General features: G+C 42.9%; 1 protein-coding gene across 16 annotated transcripts in view; it reads left to right on the top strand.

Annotated features, from left to right (window-relative positions):
• SMC1A (structural maintenance of chromosomes 1A) overlaps nt 1-19324 on the top strand; it is a 48069-nt gene extending 28745 nt beyond the window's left edge. For 6 of the 16 annotated variants that reach the window (XM_081565449.1, XM_081565443.1, XM_081565440.1 and 3 more), the window contains 6 exons: nt 3315-3471; nt 3857-4011; nt 4123-4274; nt 5380-5449; nt 5735-5845; nt 6266-12486. In XM_081565449.1, coding sequence (XP_081421575.1) covers nt 3315-3471; nt 3857-4011; nt 4123-4274; nt 5380-5449; nt 5735-5845; nt 6266-6349 — 729 coding nt within the window. In that variant the 3' untranslated portion in view covers nt 6350-12486. Of the gene's footprint in view, nt 1-3314; nt 3472-3856; nt 4012-4122; nt 4275-5379; nt 5450-5734; nt 5846-6265; nt 12487-17975; nt 18109-18712 lie in introns of those variants that run through there. The other 10 variants (XM_081565438.1, XM_081565439.1, XM_081565445.1 and 7 more) reach the window with 4 other exon arrangements.
• The last annotated feature ends 1290 nt before the right edge of the window (nt 19325-20614 follow it).

The raw sequence follows: 20614 nt of genomic DNA, 5'->3' as shown, positions 1-20614 counted from the left end.
TACCTTTTCCACCCCAGATATGGAATTAGCCATTTCTCTGAGAAGCTCTGACTTCTTTTTGTCAGTTCAGTTGCTCAGTCGTGTCTGACTCTTTGCGACCTCATGGACTGCAGCACCCCAGGCCTCCCTGTCCATCGCCAACTCCCGGAGTTTACTCAAACTCATGTCCATTGATGCATTTTCCATGTCAGTGATGTATTTTCCCAGTGTTTCTCACGATGTACTCCGCATATAAGTTAAATAAGCACGGTGACTTTTTGTGGGGAATGCTATTATTTATCACCTACCATCTGGACACTGGAATGTTCATGTCTGCTTGCTCAGTGTTTCTAGAACTTTTCAGTAGACTGGGCTACAAAATACACTTTTTATTTTGAAGGAAAAATCTATCATGAGTTCATATTGATACTTCCAATTGAACTTGTAGTTTTTACAGTTTAATATTGATTTTATGTTTGAGTCTCCAATTATTCTTGCTAAAAATCTTGATTTCTAGCAAGTAGTATACTTTAGTGTATCCTGTATATAGAAAATCACACCAAGATATTATTAGTAACAGTTCAATTACTGAGTGCTGTTTAAGATTCCCTTGATGTTCTTTTGGTCCTTAAGCTAAAGGCTTACTGAGCATGCTGCACAGTTGTATTCCAGTGTTTTTGGTTTTTGCTTTTTTGTGTGTTCCTATGTTGTTTTTTTTTTCCCTCATTAAATTGTTTTTTTTTATTAGTTTATTTATCTTTTTTAACTTTACAATATTGTATTTGTTTTGGCATACATTGTTCCTATATTTTAAAGTGATTTGAAAGGATCTTCTGAGCATTTAACCAGCTTAGTATATAGTCAGATTTCTTTTGTTTAGCTTTCAGTTTTTAAAGGATTTTGCTTTTTAGCATTCTGCTTTATTTTTTCCAAGTTTAATTTGGAAGCTTGTCAAACCTACAGAAAATTGAAAGAATAGTACAGTTGAACACCCATATGCTATCTAATATTCCACCCATATTAAAATTTCCCTAGTTGTTAGTATCTTTTGTAGTAGTTTTTTAGCTATAATCCAGTCAAACCCATGCATTGCTTTTGATTATTCTCTTTAGTTTCTTTTATTTAGTTAGTTATTTTCTTTTAATGTAGAGCAGTCTCCCTACTCTTTTTCATGACATTGATCTTTTGAACAGTTTGCATGTTGTCTTGAAGAACAATATATGTTATATGTACATTATGAATATGTTAGTTCCCTTTTCATGACTGCTTAATTTGTTCCTCCTAACCTTGTATTTCCTATAAATTGGAAGTTTGAACTGTTTTAGAGGCTTGTTAGGTTTGGGTTAAGTAATTTTTTGGCAAGAACATTTCACTGCATACTATCCCCCAGCCCCATCCCTGCCCCTGGCTGTGCTAAGTGATTTGTGGAATCTTAGTTCCCTGACCAGGGATTGAACCTGGGCCACGCCAGTGAAAGTGCTGAGTCCTAATCACTAGACCGCCAGGAAATTCCCTACTGTGTACTTTATATTGCATCATTCCAGGAGGCACATGTCAGTGTCCTGCTATGCATGATGCTAAGTTTGAGCCTCAGTTAAGGTATCTATTGCCAGATTTCTCAATATTAACCATACACTTTTACCATTGTAAGTAACAAGGAATCTTTAGGGTGATTTTTTGGCATCTTGTGAATATCTTGTTTCCCTAACATTTCTTTTTTAACCCAGTGGCTTTCACATTTTGATTCAACTTAATTTTGTTTTATAATTATGTAAATTCTTCATTTGATTCTAAAACCAGAAGTATAATACAAAGTATGTAAAGAGAAGTTTAGCTTCTTTTCTTGTCTAACTCCACCTCCCTCTATGTGTGACCATTTCAGTTTTTGGATTATCATTTTGTTGTTGTATTTTTAAAATACAAACATACTTATATGCAAATATATTCACATTCTCTCTCTTAGATAAAAGATAGCATTCTGTTGTGTACCTTTCCTATTTTATTTCTACTGAATCCATGAATCACTCCATAGCAATATATAGAGAAAGGGATGTTCAAAGACTTTTCTTAAAAAAAAAATATATATATATATATATATATATATATATATATTTGGTGAAAACACCAAATCCTAACCATTGGACCACCAGGGAATTCCCGTTTGGCTTTTGAAGTTCATTAAAGTTGGTTACTCTTTTGAATTGCTTTGATTTCCTTGAATGAACCCATGGATAAAGCCTGGTTTTACATGTGATGTCTGCATAGAAGACTATTCCTTCTCTCCATTCTCACCATTCATCCTATAGGCCTGAGCTTAAAAATATTCCTGAAGGCCTTCCCTAGCCCGTGTCTGAGTAAGTGCACACTGACCCATCACTGTCCGTTTATCACTGTTTGGGTACTTACCATGTGAGATAGTTTACTTATATACATTCCTCTGTTACTCTATGAGCTCTATGAGTACAGGAGCCCAGGCTCACGGGATATGAGGGGCCAGTGCCTGGTGTTGGAAGGCATTTAGTAATATTTGTTGACTAAAAGTGACAGAAAGGCACAAGCCCAGATATGCATTGCAGTATCCATAAGACTTAAAACCAAGTTCAAGTGGAATTTGCTCAGGTGTAGTGATCTGAGCAGAAAATGTGCCTTGTGTTATTCGTTGTAGAGCTGTAAATGGAGTCCAGACCAGCCTCTGTGGGAGCCTGTAGGTCACCATGAGATGGTGCTCACTCATGACCTTGGCTGAGAGCCAGAGAGGGGCACCATCAGCTGAGAGATGGAGAGGTTGACAGGGCCTGGGAGAAGGGCTTTATTGTTGTTGTTCAGACGCTCAGTTGTGTCCGACTCCTTTGCATCCCCATGGATTGCAGCATGCCAGGCTTCCCTGTCCTTCACCATTTCCCGGAGCTTGTTCAAACTCATGTCCATTGAGTCGGTGATGCCATCTTGTCCTCTGTCATCCCGTTCTCCTCCTGCCTTCTATTTTTCCCAGCATCAGGATCTTTTCCAATGAGTCAGCTCTTTGCATCAGGTGGCCAAAGTATTGGAGCCTCAGCTTCAGCATCAGTCTTTCCAGTGAATGTTCAGGGTTGATTTTCTTTAGCATTGACTGGTTTGATCCCCTTGCAGTCCAAAGGGGAAGGGCTAGAGATGATTTTCTCATGAGCCTGTAATTTCTAGCAACAGTGGAAAATGGTTACTTTGGTCAGGATCTGATGAGAGGAGCAGGGTTAGGAAAAAGAACCTGCCTTCTGCATGGGAGCAGGCCCCCGCTGGATCAGGTATCTCTGTAGGGGCCTGGCCCTTCTTAATGCTGCTGGGCCTGGGCTTTGCAGGATGCCCAGGCTGAGGAGGAGATCAAGCAGGAGATGAACACGCTGCAGCAGAAGCTGAATGAGCAGCAGAGTGTGCTCCAGCGTATTGCTGCCCCCAACATGAAGGCCATGGAAAAGCTGGAAAGTGTCCGAGACAAGTTCCAAGAGACCTCAGACGGTAAGAGTTTCTTTTTTTACTCAGGCCTAAGATGAAGGCAGGAGTCTGGAGGTATGGCAGGGGCCTATTGTACATACCAACAGCTCCTGTTTTTACCTGCTTTCCTACTCAAAACTCCCAAGTAGTAGGGATTATCACATCTGTTTTAGAGTAGACAACTGCTGAGGTTTAGAGAATGAATGACCTGCCTGCGGTCACACAGCATGTGACCAGCCCACTGGACACAGGTGATAGTGGAATTGTCTTCCTGGGCCCGTCCCCAGGCATTCCTCTCCCTGTGGGATGTCCCTGCTCTGTGTATTGTCACTTGTTTTTGCCGGAGCATGGTTCTCAGCCTTGGCAGAGCCTGGGTACTGAGGGGTCGCCTGTCTTTCCCTTGTGGTAGAATTTGAGGCGGCCCGAAAGCGAGCCAAGAAAGCCAAGCAAGCATTTGAACAGATCAAGAAGGAACGCTTTGACCGCTTCAATGCCTGTTTTGAATCGGTTGCCACTAACATTGATGAGATCTACAAGGCCCTGTCCCGTAACAGCAGTGCTCAGGTAGGCTGGAGCCCCTGGCCCAACTGGCCCCTACCCATCCTCATTTGACCTTCCCTCTAGGCTTCCTGTCCTCATCCCCATCTAGACCTGACCCATCTCCTTTCCCCCTAGGCATTCCTGGGCCCTGAGAACCCTGAGGAGCCCTACTTGGATGGCATAAACTACAACTGTGTGGCTCCTGGCAAACGCTTCCGACCCATGGACAACTTGTCAGGGGGGGAGAAAACAGTTGCAGCTCTGGCTCTGCTCTTTGCCATCCACAGGTAAGGCTGTGTCCCCTGCAGGGCAGTTGATGGAGACTGTGCTGAGGCCACCTGTGCTCTGGGGTCCAAGGATATGCATAGATCTGCAGAGGTGAATATGATCTGGTGTACTGGATTGCAACTGCAGCATATCTGTCCTTGGTTTCCCGGACTTGTCTTCCCAATCCACCTTCATCCATTCAGCATGTCCTCCCCTGCATGTATTCAGTCCCACCTCCAAGCTTTTGCTCACATGATTGCTGGATCATAAGCCCTTTTCATGCAAATCTAGCTTGGCCATCACCTACCACCCCTTCACGTTGCATTCTCCTCCTCCTGTTCCTCTAGGAAGCCTGCTTCAACCACTATGGCATACCCTGACCTCTCCTTCCTAAATCACAACAGTACTTGAATCTGACTCCCCCTACAACTTAGTGCTTGATTGTACAGCGTCAGTCAGTGAGCATTTCTTGATGGCTGCTATTTACCAGACCCTGTTGGGGGATTAGGGACACAGATGAGTCAGACATGGTTTCTGTCCTCGAGGAGCTCATGGTCTAGTGGAAGCCAGATGTATAAACAGACAGTGAGCTAAATGTTGTAACTGGGTGAGCGTGCGTGTTGTTGGACACACAGAGGAAAGCCACCAACCCAATCTGGGAGGGTGTGGGTATCCAAGAAAGGCTTTCAAGGGCAGGTGACACTTGAGCAGGAAATGCAAAGGATAAGTAGAAGTTAGCCAGGGAGACCAGTAGGCATTCCAAGGCAGAGGATACAACATGCACAGAGACAGGGAGACATGGTGTGAGTGGGTAGATGGGGATCGACCTCCAGGTAGCTTGATCAGTATGACCAGAGCCTAGGACAGCTTTATCTCCTCAACCAACCTGGACACTCCAGAGAGGACCATGTCTTTTGGTTCTGCGGAATCGTGGAGCGCAGAGATGGATACAAAGGAGAGTTCAGTTGGTGTACTGGCCTTTAGGGACTCAGGCAACATTCAGACCTGGGGTTTTTAGTCTCTGAAGGAATGGAAGGGGGTGCCAACCTGTGTGATGGGCTCTAGGGCTGTCATGCCCTGCCTCTGCTCCCATCAGTATCAGCTTACCTACCGGTTCCCTCCCAGCTACAAGCCAGCCCCTTTCTTCGTCCTGGATGAGATCGATGCTGCCCTGGATAACACCAACATTGGCAAGGTGGGTGCAAGGAAAGTGGGGCCCGGGAAAGAGGCCCCCAAGTCGGGGCTGGGTTTCAGGGAACAACTCCTGAGTGTGCCCTAGCCGTTCCTGCCGCCTGTTCTCTGTGCCCGGGAGGCTGGGCCGAGGGTCATCCACACTGTACTAGTCAGTAGCCTCCTCTCAGCCTCTCTTCCCCCAACCTTCCACCCCCTACCCTACCCCACCTGCCTCTGGTTCTGATTGTATAAGCCAGGGAGTGTTAGGGCTTCAGCCCTACTAAGTGCTCGGCGGCCCCTCCCACAGGTGGCAAATTACATCAAGGAGCAGTCGACTTGCAACTTCCAGGCCATCGTCATTTCTCTCAAGGAGGAGTTCTACACCAAGGCTGAGAGCCTCATTGGAGTCTACCCTGAGGTAGGGCGGGCCTGGCTCAGGAGCCAGCCCCCACTCCCTGCCTGACTCCCCAGGGCAGGAAGGGAAGGCTGCAGTGGAGGGGCATGGAGGGTGGGGGAGCATAGGGACTCAGTTCATGAACAGCCTTGTTGGAGCCCTGTCCTGGAGGCTTACCAGCCCAGCTGGGCAGGGCCATTGGATTTGGAGAGAGGTAAAAAGGCAAGGCAGAGGCACCCAGACAGAGAAAAGGACAAAAGTGCAGAAATAGGCAGGTAGAGAAGGCACATGGGACTGAGCAAATCTCACACCCAGAGAACCAGAGCCTGGGCTTTGGGCAGGTATGTAGGGAGGAGGGTTTGAGGCTCCCCAGTCCTAGGGCACTAGACCCCTCTTAATTCTCTCCTTACAATTTTATTTTTCTTTTTCTCCCTCCTCCTTCAGCAAGGGGACTGTGTGATCAGCAAAGTCCTGACCTTCGACCTCACCAAGTACCCAGATGCCAACCCCAACCCCAATGAGCAGTAGCAGTAGTTCTGCCCTCCTGCCCTGTCTGGATCCTTAAGCTGCCCTTCTCCCAATCTCTGGATATTTGGTTCCCAACCTTCCCCTACTTCCTGTCCCTGTTCGGTATAATCATGGGATTTAGGCACTGCTATCAAGCACGAAGAGGAACAGAAGTGATGTTAGTTCTGGAGCAAAAAATTCCTGAGCTTCAGGGAGCATCCTGGCCTCTGGAAGGAGGTGCTGAGCTGAGCTGAACAGGGCCATCTGTCCATCCCCCTTTCCTCCCTTCCAGACCTCCTCCCATCATCCATAATCATGGGTCCTTTGGGCCCCCTTGCATTTTGCTTGTGTGTGGGTATGTATGTGTGTGTATATGTGTGTGCATGTGGATGTGCTTGCAAAATAATAAAGATATTAGAGACCCATTTTAGAAGGAGCCTAGGCTGAATTTGATTCCAAGAGAGCTTAGTATGACAGCACCCCGGAACTGGGCAGAAGTATTCTGGACCTCGTATGATTCAGGCAGTTACGTGAAACCGCCCTCATTCATGTTTTCATTCATTTTGTGTGTTCATCAGACACACACTGAACACCTGTTTGTCAGACACTATGCTAGGAATACAGAACTGAGTCAGACATGATCTCTACCCTCCTACTAGGAAGATGCTAGTTCATGAGTTCCTGTGGTTAGCTGAATCAGGTATGAGTGCTTTGAATTTGAAAAGAGAACGATCACCTCCAGGCTTTCCGGAGGTCACTTTTGAGCTGGACCTTAAGTTGGTAGGATTTGGTTGGGTACTAGGAGCAGAGCCTGGGCTCTGGGGACAGTTCTAGTCCCATTTTTTATTACTTTCTAGTTTGACACTGAGCAAGTCATTTGACCTTTCTGTGCCTCAGTTTCCTCATTTATAAAACGGGGGGCTAACAGTATTTACCTACCTCATAGGATTTAATGATGTCAAACTCCTCACTGGAGGCCTTATCCTTGCTTAGAGCCCAGTGTGTGCCAACACCTCAGAATACAAGTCTTCACATGCCTAACGCCTGACGGCTTCTGATCCCAATTGTTAAGGACAGAAGGAGCCTCCAGATTTGGGAGATGCTGAATGCTCTGGTTATTGGAAAAGTTCCAGGCCATTGATGGGGTTTACCTGGTAAGTGGAGGGCCTAAGGAACCCTATAGCTTAAATCACGTATAACTGAGTGCCTAGATCTCAACCTGGGTTGTGAGGAGGTAGGGGAGAGGTAGCCTGGGCCACATCCTGGCTGAATGCATGTGATGTTCCCTTTGGGAAATAACTGTTAGTTGCAGAGGCAGCTCTGTGCTGCCATGAGATCAGTCTTTGTTTCTTCACATATACTATCAGACCATCACCGTGTCCTTATCTATATACTACATTTTTGTTTTTTAAAAGTTTAATCAATTGTAATTACCCAAATAATGAATGAATTTTGTTTTTAAGAAATTAGATTGTTGCAAATAATGGTAGTCATTCAACTACCATTCCCCCATCCCATCTTAATTGCTGTAATGTCTGTTGTACATCCATCTTAACTTTAAGACTTGTACATGTGAATTCATTGAATATATTGTGTTTTATGCAGATGATATATTGACTCATTCTGCAGTTTTCTTTCTTTGCTTAGCTATATTTTTGAGATCTATGCATGTTGCTAAATGTAGAAGCAGTTCATCCTTTGTAATTGTTAGGTAGATTGCCATTATGTGACTCTACCACATTTTATTTACCCATTTCTCATGTGATAGGGAGAAGGCAATGGCACCCCACTCCAGTACTCTTGCCTGGAAAATCCCATGGACAGAAGAGCCTGGTAGGCTGCAGTCCATGGGGTCGCGAAGAGTCAGACACGACTGAGCGACTTCACTTTCACTTTTCACTCTCATGCATTGGAGAAGGAAATGGCAACCCACTCCAGTGTTCTTGCCTGGAGAATCCCAGGGACAGCGGAGCCTGGTGGGCTTCCGTCTATGGGGTCGCACAGAGTCGGACACGACTGAAGCGACGCAGCAGCAGCAGCATGTGATAGACTGTTTTCTGTTTTTGCTTTTATAGGATGCTAAGCAGGAGCATGTGTGTGTGTGTGTGTGTGTGTGTGTGTGAAAACTTACCTAGGGTCGATTCCTAGAAATTGAACTGCAGAGTCATAGGCTATTTATACTTTTGTTTTTAATAGATACTTCCAAATTGCCCTCCTGTACTATTTACCCAGTATTTTTCTTGAGATTGTCTTAGGTCTAATATTATTATCTACTTTAGTTTCATCCTAAGTAGCGATGACCGTGAAACAATGGGTTTTATGTGCTAAGTATGTATTTTCTAATACTTATTAAAAGGGACAACTATCAAAACAAAATAAATTTATCTGTGTTCAACCAAAGAAATCACATACCAGTTGTGGTGTGTGTGCCATAATTTGGGAAATGCTGGCATATGTGGAAAAGCACAATTTGGGAGTCACCCTGGTTCAAACCCTAGCTGCAGAAACTTGAGTCCGTTAGTTCACCTCCCTGAGCCTCAGTTTCCTCACGAAGGAAAGGAGATAATATACACCTACCTTGCAGCCATGTAAGGAAGATTATTCTGAAGCAATTTGGCTGACATCTAGGTCATCACAGACCTTTAAAGGTAGTAATTGCTATTCTTCCCACTTTACAGATGAGGAGACTGAGGCCCAGGTAGGTGAAGTAACCCAGCTGCCAGGTAGCAGTGAAAGTTTGAACCCAGGCCCTCCAATTCAGTCTTGTGTTTTCTCCATTGTGAGGGTGGTTATCAACCTTGGCTGTTCACTGGAATCACCTGTGAAGCTTTTTCTTTTCCTTTTTTTTTTCTGTCTGCACTGTGTGGCTTTCAGGATCTCAGTTCCCCAACCAGGGATTGAACCTGGGCCGTGGTAGTGAAAGCCCGGAATCCTGACCACTAGGCCACCAGTGAACTCCTTCTTTTTCCTTTTTAAGAATCAAAGCAATATATACACCAGTTAGAAAATAATACAGAAGGGCTTATAATGAAAAGAAAAAGCAGCAGTTCCTTGCTGCACTGCCATGTCCCATGCCTGGAAATCTAATTCAGTAGGTGTGGATGATAATCTGGGTAACTAATCCCTACCTCATGAGGTAGAAAGCATTACATGAATTGCCTCAGGCTAAGGCCCTGGCACATAGGAACACAAGTGTTACAAAGGATTTAAATCCTGAGGCTCAGAGAGGTGAGATGACTTGTCTGAGATCCCAGTGGTTACATTGCAGAGCCTAGATTTCAACTAGGATCTCCTCTGTTTGCCCAGTGCTTTCTCTTGTGTCACACTGCTTCCTATCATCACAAGGCAACACACGCTCAGTGCAGGCTGTGCCCAGAAGAGCGGACACTGTGGTGTGTTTCCAAGAGCCAGGTGGACCTGAGTGAAATCCCTAGGGCTAGTTGGAGGACACTAGGTTGTTTCCCTTATGTTCTGGACCTAGTAGCCTTAGTCTGGGGACACAAACATGAATCAAATCTTTATCCTGTTCTTGAGGAACTCAGTGTCTAGTTGGGGAGGCAATTCATAAAACAGTGTGATCAGCGCTATGACAGGAGCATGGAACGGCATCGAGCTTAGGTAGAGGTTCAAGGAAGACATCCTCTAGTCTAGGAGATGAAACCTGAGCTGAGTGTCGAAGGGCTGGTAGGAATTAGCCAGTTGAGTTGGAAGGGATTTCCAGGTAGTGGGAACAGTATGCACAAGACCTGCGGTCAAGAAACAGCCCACCAGTTCAGAAATACTGAGCCATAAGGTTTCCTGGGCTGGGGAAAAGTAGCAGAAAGTGAAGTTGGAGAGGTAGTCAGGAAGCAGATTTGAAGAGAGTTCTAAGAGCCTGGCTATAGAACAGATTTACCTCATAGAACAGTTTGGTTCCCTAACTGGCTGTATACCAGAAACACATGGTACATCCTAGACGACACCCCCCCCCTAAAAAGTGAGTTTCCATAACTGAGTGGGGGCCTCAGGATCTGGAGAGCTTATAAATGTGAGGATGTAACTAAGGTATAGCCAGGTTTGGGAACTGTGGGTTGGAGAGAGCAGGGGAGACTAGATAAGAAACAAACCCCTTTCTGGCTAGCCAGTGTGGAAGCAGGTTAGGTTAGATGCTCAAGCTATATGCTCCCTTATTTTCCCAGTTCAATTCTCACACTGTTTTATATTTGCCTGTTTTATCTCTCCAAATAAGCTGTAAGCACCACAGGGGTGGGTGTGGGGCTATCTTGCTACTAGTATACCCCCGGCAAAAAGCACAGTGCCTGACCCCAAACAGGCATCCAAAAAATAGTTTTTGAATGAATGAATGCATGTGTGAAAGAGAAAATGGAGACAGATTAGTTAGGGAACTATTGAAAATACTAGGCTACTGAAGGACAAGGGCAGTGGGACTGGATTGGAGATGATAAGGTGTGAGCCATTAAAGGAAGAAATGAAGCAGACTTGGTGACTGATTATTGGATGTGAAGTGTGACTGGGAGGATAGAATGAATGCTTGTTAATAGCCAAGATTCCTACTCTGTCCCAATCATTCTCCTTCATCATCATCCATCTGAATCAGAATCTCCTTCTAGCTTCCTCAGCAATTGAAATTCCTCAAGTTAAGTAAACATTCTCTGTGTGCTGTGTGGTCTCCCCCTCCTCCCCAGCCATTGATTCATTCATTGAGTTCAATAAATCTTGGCTAAGCACCTCCTGTGCCCTTCCAAGGTGGGACTCTGACTCCCTCTTTCCTACCTCAGATGTTTTTGAGGGCTTCCCCAGATAAGATTTACATCCCTTATACAGTAACCTAAAGGGAGATACTCAAAACACCAGACCTGTAAGGGAACCTACAGACTTCGTCCAGTCCCCTCCTGAGGCTCTCAGTGGGGAAGGAACTTGCCTAAGGCCCCACTACTAGGAAATGTAGGAGCCAGAACTGGAACCTAAGTTCCCTTTCCACATTGCCCCTAGATCCTTGATTTCTCCCATTGCAGATCAGAACAGGCAGAAAAGGCCAAGGAGAAGGTTGGCCTTTGAAGGTCACTGGTACTGGACAGGCGAACAAGAAGCTTGCCAGTTACACTGCTCCCTTTTGGAAGCCCTCAGCAAACCTGCCGTGACCACAGTCCCTTTTAAGGGGTTTCTTAAGCATGAGTTGCCATGCTCTGTACCATGTGACCTCACAATCATGGCCACAGATGACAAAGTTGGGATAGTATCTTACTCATGGACAGCCAGTCTCTAAGCTGGACGGTGGCCTGTTAGGTGGACTGATGTAAGAACTCTACCTCCTAGCCATGGCCTGTATGAGATGGCAAATGTATGAAACAATCAGACCCTTTTGCAGGGAGGCTGAAGGTGAGGCATTCAGAAGAGAACAATTAGAATTGAGCAAGGCAGACGTGGTGGATGAGGGATGTCAGAAACTGAATAGCAAAAACAAGGAGAAAGCTGCAAAAACCATGAGGCATGGGAGAATGTGGGGCCACAGGTAGCAGAAGCCATGAAGCAGCAAGACAATGGGCCAAAAAGACACAGAAGCCATGAAGCAATAGGAGCCACGATGTAGCAGTAGTCTAGAGGAACAGAAACCATGAGACCAAACCCTGAATCTGTGAGATCCACGAAGCAGCAGAAGGCTTGAACAGACAAGATCCATGAGGCAGCAGAAGCAATGAGACTGCAAGAACCCCAAGGTAGCTGCAACCGTGTGGCAGTGAGGCACCAAGAATCAAAGAGGCAGCAGGATAGACCAGGCAAGCAGAAGTTGCAGCACAGAGAAGCCCCCAGTTAATTGGAACTGAAGCCCCAGAAGCCAGGAAGCTGCAGGAGCCAGGAGACCCAGAAGCTGTGCCCCAAAGGCCATGGGCTGGCGTGGAGGGGAGCAGAGAGAAGGTAGTCAGTGGCAGTAGGAGGAGTATAAACACTGCCAGAAAGAAGTTGAGTCACCATTTTGAGAAGCACTAGAGAAGGGAGCAACAGATGCCTGCAGCTGAGGGGGTGACAAGATAAGCCAGGCTCTAGCGCTGCTTTGGATCATGAACCATTTTCAAGTTTCTGTTCTGTGAGGCTGCCTGTGTAGCTGTTTTTGTCTTCCTTATTTCCCTGTGAATGCTTCAATAAATCTCCATCACTAAGCTGAGTGTGTCTGTTCCTTGTAATCTAAAAAAAGGTTAACACTGTGGTGTGCACTTTAGATGGGTGGAGAATAGGGCAGAAGGTCTTACAGGCAGGTTTGAACCAAAACACAGGTGGAAATTCATTCTTCTCACACCCTCACTGGCACGGGAACTTTTCATTCACTTACTCATTGGCTACTTTTTCTCATCCAGTCATTCATTTATTCATTACTTCCTAGATAACTCATTCATTCGCTTATTATCATTCATGCAATAGTATAAGCATTTGCTCATTTGTTCTTTCCAGTATTCACTTGGTCATCACTTTGCCATGCATTCATTCAGCATATATTGAGCTCCTGCAGCATGTCAAGCTCTGTGCTTGATTCTGTAGATAAGATATATTCCCTAAACTCCAGGAATTCAGTTCTGGGGGCTCAGATAATTAAGCAGATACGTACACCAACTGTGACAAATGATCGACAAGTGTAGATGAGGCAGAGTAGAGAATATGACCATTAGGTGGTTCTTCCTGGGGTGGGGTGGGATGGAGGGAGTTTTCAGGAAAGCCTTAATAGAGAAGGGGGCACTTGACGTCTTAAAGGAAGAATTTCTGTTTACCATGTAGAAACGGAGGAAAGAATATTGCCAACAGAACTGCCTAAGAAAGATAAATAGTGTGAGAGCACATGGATTTTGGGGGGAGCAGTGGAAGAAATGGTGGAAGCCAGGCAATCAAACTTAGCTTTCATTCTATGGGCAATAGGAAACCAAAGAAGGGATTGAAGCAGGGAAGTGACAGATTGGTATTTTAGGAAGATGACTCTAATAGCTGGTATGAAGGATGGTTGGGGGCATGAAACATTGACATAAATAACATTTGAATAAAGAACATGCATGTGTCATAATTAGAGGCATGAATGAATACTTGGGAGTTACTGAGAAGGGAGGAAGTTCTGCCAGTGGACCAAGGAAGATTTTGGAGGAGGTGGAATTTGAGCTAAGTCTTGATCAATAGGGAAGATTCCAACTAATGGAGATAAGGAGTAATATTTTTTCCAAGCAAGTATGGCAAGTCTGGGTTAACAAATATTCCAGTTTGACTGCAGTAAAGCTACATTTAAGGGAGAGGTAGGAAGGGTGACTGCAAGGTTTCTCAAAGATTTATATATTCTGTTGCCACTAGGTCTGCCAGGAACAAGGGGATTTGGGGGGGAGGGAGGAAGTGGTGGGCAGGAATGTCCTTTTTCTGTTCTTTAAAAATTGATTTTAAATACATGTTCATTTTAAAATAGAAGTAATGCATACACATTGTTCAGAAAATGAATCAATAAATCAGTACCAAAAAAGAGAACTGACCCACATGCCCCCATCCCTACTCCACCATCTTGTTATTAGCATCCACTTTTAGTTATTTCTTCTGATTGTTATTTCCATATCTAAATAATATGCCATATGATGTGTCTTTCATGTCCTGCTATGACAGATGAGGATTTAGATAATTTACATCAAGTTCAACACTTGTCTTTCCTACTTCTAATATGATTTAGTGTCTCTGTTAGATAACTTTTCTGAGGGGCTTCCCTGCATGACAGCTCAGTTGGTAAAAAATCTGCCTGCAATGCAGGAGACCCTGGTTCGATTCCTGGGTCAGGAAGATACCCTGGAGAAGGGATAGGCTACCCACTCCAGTATTCTTGGGCTTCCCTTGTGGCTCAGCTGGTAAAGAATCCGCCTGCAATGTTGGAGACCTGGGTTTGATACCAGGGTTGGGAAGATCCCCTGGAGAAGGGAACGGCTACCCACTCCAGTATTCTGGCTTGGAGAATTCCGTGGGCTGTATAGTCCATGGGGTTGCAAAGAGTCGGACATCTACCATCTTGTTATTAGCATCTACTTTTAGTTATTTCTTCTGATTGTTATCTCCACTTCAAAATAATATGCCATATGATGTGTCTTTTATGTTCTGCTATGACAGATGAGGATTTAGATAATTTACACCAAGTTCAACTCTTGTCCTTCCTGTTTTTAATATGATTTAGTTTCTCTATTAGATAACTTTTCTGAATTTAAGCAACACCGATTCCTTGTTCCATGAGCGAGAGACCATTTTTCTGAACCAGAACTTTGTTAAATGAGAATACCTTCCCTATTTGCCTTCTTCCCCACTGTTCAACCTCTCAACTTCTGTCATCTGGTCTTTTATATATCAAAGTTGGTAACATTGAATTCTATTCTGTAATCATGATTAAGGCTTTTTCTGTGTGTGTTGTCTATAGTTTGATCCTAACAGTTTAGAAGCAATAAACAGTTATTATTAATATGACTGTAAATATTGTTCATTGCAGAGCCAATCAATGTACTTTTATAATTTTTTCCTTGTAGCAGTTTTTCATTTTTTTGGAAGTTTCTAATTCTGTTTCTCGTTCACTATTTTACTTTTTCATATATTCCATTTTTTCTTTTCAAAAATCTCTATTACATTAGGTACATAAAGTCTACCGCCCCCCAAACATAAAAGACCTTCTTGGAGCCCTCCATCCCTTTCTCAAATCTGGACTAGTTGTTCTCCAGGCCTGATGCATGACTGTCATTTTGGAACTTTCCTTCACAGCTTTTCTTGGTTACATGACTATTTACTGGTGGTTCCCAGGGTTTTTGTTGTGTCTGTTTTTTTCCATTGTTTTGATAGTATACATCCTCAAGTAACTTCTCAGAAAGGTTGTATAGGAGATAGACTTCCTGGATACTGTATTCCATTCTTATGCTTGGATACAAAGTTTCATTTCTTTTAGGCTTTTTTTGTTTGTTTGATTGATTGATTGTGGTTTTGTGGCTGTACCTTGAGGCATTCGCAGGATATTAGGATATTAGTTCCCTGACCAGGGATTGAATTCATGCCCCCTGCAGTGAAAGCACAGAGTCTTAACCACTGGATCACCAGGGATGTCCCCTAAAGTTTGAGATTCAACACCATTTTCCCACAGAACTTTGAAGTCTCGTTGCTCTTATGAAATTAACTCATTTATTTCTTCTTTCTGGGACCTCAAAGACATGAATGTTAGATTTTTTTCTTATAGTGTCGCAGGTCCCTGAGGCTCTGTTCACTTTTTTCCTAGTCTATTTTCTCTCTTATTCCAGATTGGGTAATTTCTGTTGTTCTATATTCCAGTTAACTGATTGTCTCCTCTGTCCCCCTTTTTTTGCCATCCATCCATTTGGTTTGGGTTATTGTATTTTTCAGTTCTAAAATTTCCATTTGATTCTTCTTTATATCTTCTATTTCTTTACTGACAATTTGTATTTTTTCACTTGTTTTAAGCATATTCCTTATTGTTCATTAAGGCATTTTTATGATGGGGCTCCTTAAAAACCCTTGTCAGATGATTTTTAACATCTCTGTCATAATGGTGTTGAGTCTGTTGAGTGTCTTTTCTCATTCAAATTGAGATTTTCTTGGTTCATGGTATGATGAGTGATTTTCTGTTGAAACCTTGGAATTTTAGGTATTGTGTTAAATATGAGGATTATTTAAATATCTTGTTTTACCTTGCCTCCTCAGACACTGTTCCAGCAGTGTCTTGTTACTTGTTACTATCAGATGGGCATGGAAGTCCAGTATCCCCACTCAGTGTCTGTTCATACCACAGAGGGAGGGTTTCCTCATTACTCTTAGATGAGGGTGGGAGTTCTGGCTCCCCACTCAGCCTTCCCAAACACTACCCTAGTGAGGAGGGGAAGAGTTACTCTTTATAGCTAGCAAAGGTAGAAGTCTAGGCTCCCCACTTGGCCTTTGCTGGTGGGACTACAGTTTTTCCTGTGGTGTTTGGCTGGAGTAGAATGGTTATTATCTAATTACCATCTTATCCAGCACCAAGTCTAAGATATGTGAGACAAAAAGGAAACCAAGGGAAATCACCACGTTGCTCCTCTGCTACTGAGGTCCTCAGCAGGTTGGCCTTCTCTTCACCTCTCAGTCTTATGTTTATATGTAATGTCCCAGGATTTTAGCTATCCTTGAGGAGAGGAATAGGGAAAAGTACTTCTACTCCGTTCACTCTCCTCTTTAAATAGTAATTTTTTGAAAACTGTATTTGTGGTATTTTAAAATTTCCTAATTAGGTGTTTTAAGTTTGGGGATTTGTCATTCATTGCATTGGTCATTGGTTAGGCCTCTTCATTTTGAAATTCTTTAATTCTGGGAAATTCTCATATTCTTTGATCAAATTCTTTGATACGTTCCTCTTTTCTGTTTTTGTTGTTCTCGCCTGGAACTCATTAAAGTGGAATGTTAGACCTTCTGAATTTATCTTTTGTATTTTTATCTGTTCTCTCTACTGCTGCCACACTTCCTACCTCCTTCCCTCTCCCCTACCTAGTTTTCTTTCTCCCTTTGTTTTTGTTTACTTTCTGGAAGAAGATTTAACTTTATTTTCCAACTCTTCTCTTGCATTTCTTTTCTTTCCTTCTTCTTACTTCCTTTCTTCTTTTTTCTCTCCCTTTCTTCCTTCTTGCATTGGGTCTTTGTTGTCCCATGTGGGCTTCCTCTAGTTGTTGTAAATGGGGGCTGCTCTCTAGTTGCAACGCACAGGCTTCTCTAGGCATGTGGGTTCAGTAGTTGTGGTTCACCGGCTCTAGAGCACAGGCTTAGCAATTTTGGTGCATAGGCTTGGTTGCCACGCAGCATGTGGGATCTTCCCAGACTAGGGATGGAACCTGTGTCCCCTGCATTGGCAGGCAGATTCTTAATCACTGGACCACCAGGAAAGCCCTACATTTCTCTTCATTTTTCCAATCACATTTTAAAATGTCCAAATATCCATTCATGTTATCTTTTCTTATAGCACCCTGTACTTGTTTAATGGATGTACTATTATCTTGAATCTCTCTTGGAGTAATAGAGGTATTTTTATATTTCATTGTGTTCTTTGAAATATTTATTTCCTTTGGGATTTGTTTTTTCCCCATTTGCTTATTTTGGTCTCTTTCAATTTGTAATCTTTTCTCAGATCCCTGGTAATGTATAGTGGTTTGCTCATATTTAAGAACACAGCAATAAAATTGGATTCAAAGCTCTGTGTATGGGGTACAGGGCTACGTGACTGGTGGCTTACCTTTAGAATGATTGGAAAATAGCTTGACTACTATGTTGCGCCAAAACACAAAGATCTTTCTCTGAGCTTGTTCAATTGCTGTAGATAAGAAATGTCTGGTTTTGCCTAATGGGTAGACACCTAGCTACTGTGAATTGTACACAGAGGGGTGGGTTAACAGTTCAATATACAGCTTCCCAATTTATCACCCTGTTTTCAGACCAACATCTCACTCGTACCAACATCTCACTCATACTCTATATCATACCTGGCATTGTTAAGACTCACTCCAGGCTACTGCACAGAAAGATCAACTCCTCCTCAGTGGAATCACCTCCATGCATACTCCAGGCTGTGGCTTCCTCCACCATGCTTTATCAGTCATCAATCCTCCATTTTCTTCCTATCTTCCAGACATTTGGAATCTCTTTCGCTGATGGACCTGCTCCTGACGGACATTCTCTTCATCATTGTGTTTTTATACTTTTTTTTATTCCTTTACTATTATTTTAGCAAGGTTTCAGGTGGGAGTGGAGATAAACATGTGGTAAGTCTGCCATCTTGTCCTAGAAATCTACTAGTCTACTTATAACTGTTTATTTTTTACTTTTCTGATAATCTTCATATCTTTAAATAATATACAATTTTTTCTATTTGCAACTTACCACTTTTAGACATTATCTGTTACTTCCTGCTATTAATACCACCAACTGCCCTCCTCCCATGCCCCCAATATATAGACATGTCATTAATTATATGTCCTCTATTTCTTACCTTTGTACCTTTAAATAATAGATTTATGCTCCCTCTTTCAATCTCTCAAATTCTCTCATTTATACTTTTATATTAACAAGATTAATAATATTTACATTCTGTTCTATAACCAAAATTAAATCATCTATACTTTGCTAACAGGTCATTCTAAAAGTTTAAAGTCAATAAAGTGTTTATGTTGTTATGATTATGTAAATGTTGTTCCTAATGCTCCAGTGTCCTAGGATTACATTTCTTTTCTTATACAGTTTTTGTTTTTTCCTGGAGTTTCTAATTGCCTTTCTTTTTTCCTTGCGTTGTCTGACTTTATCTCCTTCTTAAGTTGTTCCAAATTCTTAAGGAAAGTATAAAATCATTTGAATCCCCTTTTTCCCCAGATACCTTCCTCCTGGAGCCCTCCGTCTTCCTGCTCCAATTTGGACTGGTTGCTCTGTAGGCCTGCAGCACAACTGTCATCCTGGGACGTCCCTTCATTACTCTTCTGGGTTGGACCCAATCTTTCCTGGACCTTATATCTTCCTCTTTGTTAGTTTACTCCTTTGTAGTGGCCTTTGTAGTTGTTCTCCACCATCCATTCCTCTCCTCCCCCATTGTATTAACAGCTGTGCAATTTGAGTGGAATTGACCCCATTGCCAGTTCTAGGTATAGAACTGTTGATATAAACCAATCTGAGTAATCTCCCACATTATCACAGTGATGATTGGTTCAGAAATGATCCAATCACTGAAACTTTTGTTCAGATTTTGAGGGAAGATATAGCTGTCTTTCCTTGGACATGAACAAAGAAGTATGTAGTCTGATTGCTGTTGTTAGCCATCTTTTGAGCATGTGGAAGGCTTACCTGAGAATGGAGCTGACAAATGGAGAAGGCAGAGCCAAGAGAATTACAGAGAAATGGATCCATATTCCTGATCATACCAGGCCTGAAGTCTTCCCTGCCTATGGACCTGTCAGTTAAGTGAGCCAATAAATTGCATTTATTATTTAAGCCAGTTTGAGTTGGGTTTTATATTGCTTGCACATGAAAGCATTATAACATATTGTTGCTGTCTCCCTTTAGAGAAGGAATGTGTGTTTTTTGGTTATATGAGGCACTATATTGTGAAAGCATACTTTTAGAGTAAATCTGGGATGAAAGGTATATGTGGATGTTGGATAACCAAAGGAATGAACTCTATTGGCTGCCTAGTATTTAAATCTTCATCCTGTTTGGGGGGATTCCTCTTGGTGTGAGTCTCAATGAGAGGCAGGCCCCCACTTCCTCTATGGAAACCAAAGGTGGTTAGACTTCCTTTCCCTGCCCACCAGGCAGCAAGGACCAAATACTCTATTCATAGCTTTGAATCCAGCGTGAACAACACAAAGGAGACAGGAATATATAAGATTAACAAGTGGATGACATATTAGGAGAATATGTTTGCAATATGTAAAACTGACAAAAGATTAATAACTAGAAAAAGAAGATGGTAAATCCAAGAGGAAAATGGGAAAAGGAAATGAGTAATTAACAGAAGGAAAAACTTGAATTAACACAAGGGGAAACTTGAATACATTAAGAGATTTTCAACTCTGCAAATAATTAGAGAAATGAAAATAACATTGAGAAATCAATACAAGAATGGCAACGTGGAGAAAGTCAGATATCATCAAAGCACTGATGATGATGAGAGGAAAAGAAAACTGTGGGTGGAGTGTAAAATGGTACAGGTGTTCCAGAGAGTAGTTTGGCAGTACCTCCTGTAGAGGATGTGTATACCCTACAACCCAGCAATTTGACTCCTGGGTATATATTCCAGAGAATACTTAACACAGGTCATTAGGGAAATATAGTTGAGGTGGTTTGTTGCAGCATTGTTATGCTTGCTTGCTTGCTTAGTCGCTCAGTCACGTCCAACTCCTTGCAACCCATGGACTGTAGTCTACCAGGCTCCTCTGTCCATGGGATTTCCCAGGCAAGAATACTGGAGTGGGTTGCCATTTCCTTCTCCAGGGGATCTTCCCGACCCAGAGATCGAACTGCATCTTTTGCATCTCCTGCATTGCAGGAGGACTCTTTACCACCAAGCCATCGAGGAAACCAGCATTGTTTATGGTAATGAAGAATTGGAAGCAATCCAGGTGACCATTACCATGGGACTGGATAAGCAAACTGTGATATATTCATAGGGTGGAATACATAAAACAATAAAAAGAAAATAGTTGAATTTACATGTAGCCACATAGGTCTCTAAAACCTAGTGTTGAATGGAAAAGATAAAGAGAATGAGGTTTATAGCAC

The sequence above is a fragment of the Giraffa tippelskirchi genome, chromosome X, assembly GCF_054371585.1.
Source record: "Giraffa tippelskirchi isolate mGirTip1 chromosome X, T2T-mGirTip1v1.2.pri, whole genome shotgun sequence".
In the NCBI taxonomy this organism is placed as follows: domain Eukaryota; kingdom Metazoa; phylum Chordata; class Mammalia; order Artiodactyla; family Giraffidae; genus Giraffa; species Giraffa tippelskirchi.
The sequence above is the reverse complement of the archived record's forward strand: the minus strand, read 5'-3'. Positions and strand labels throughout refer to the sequence as shown.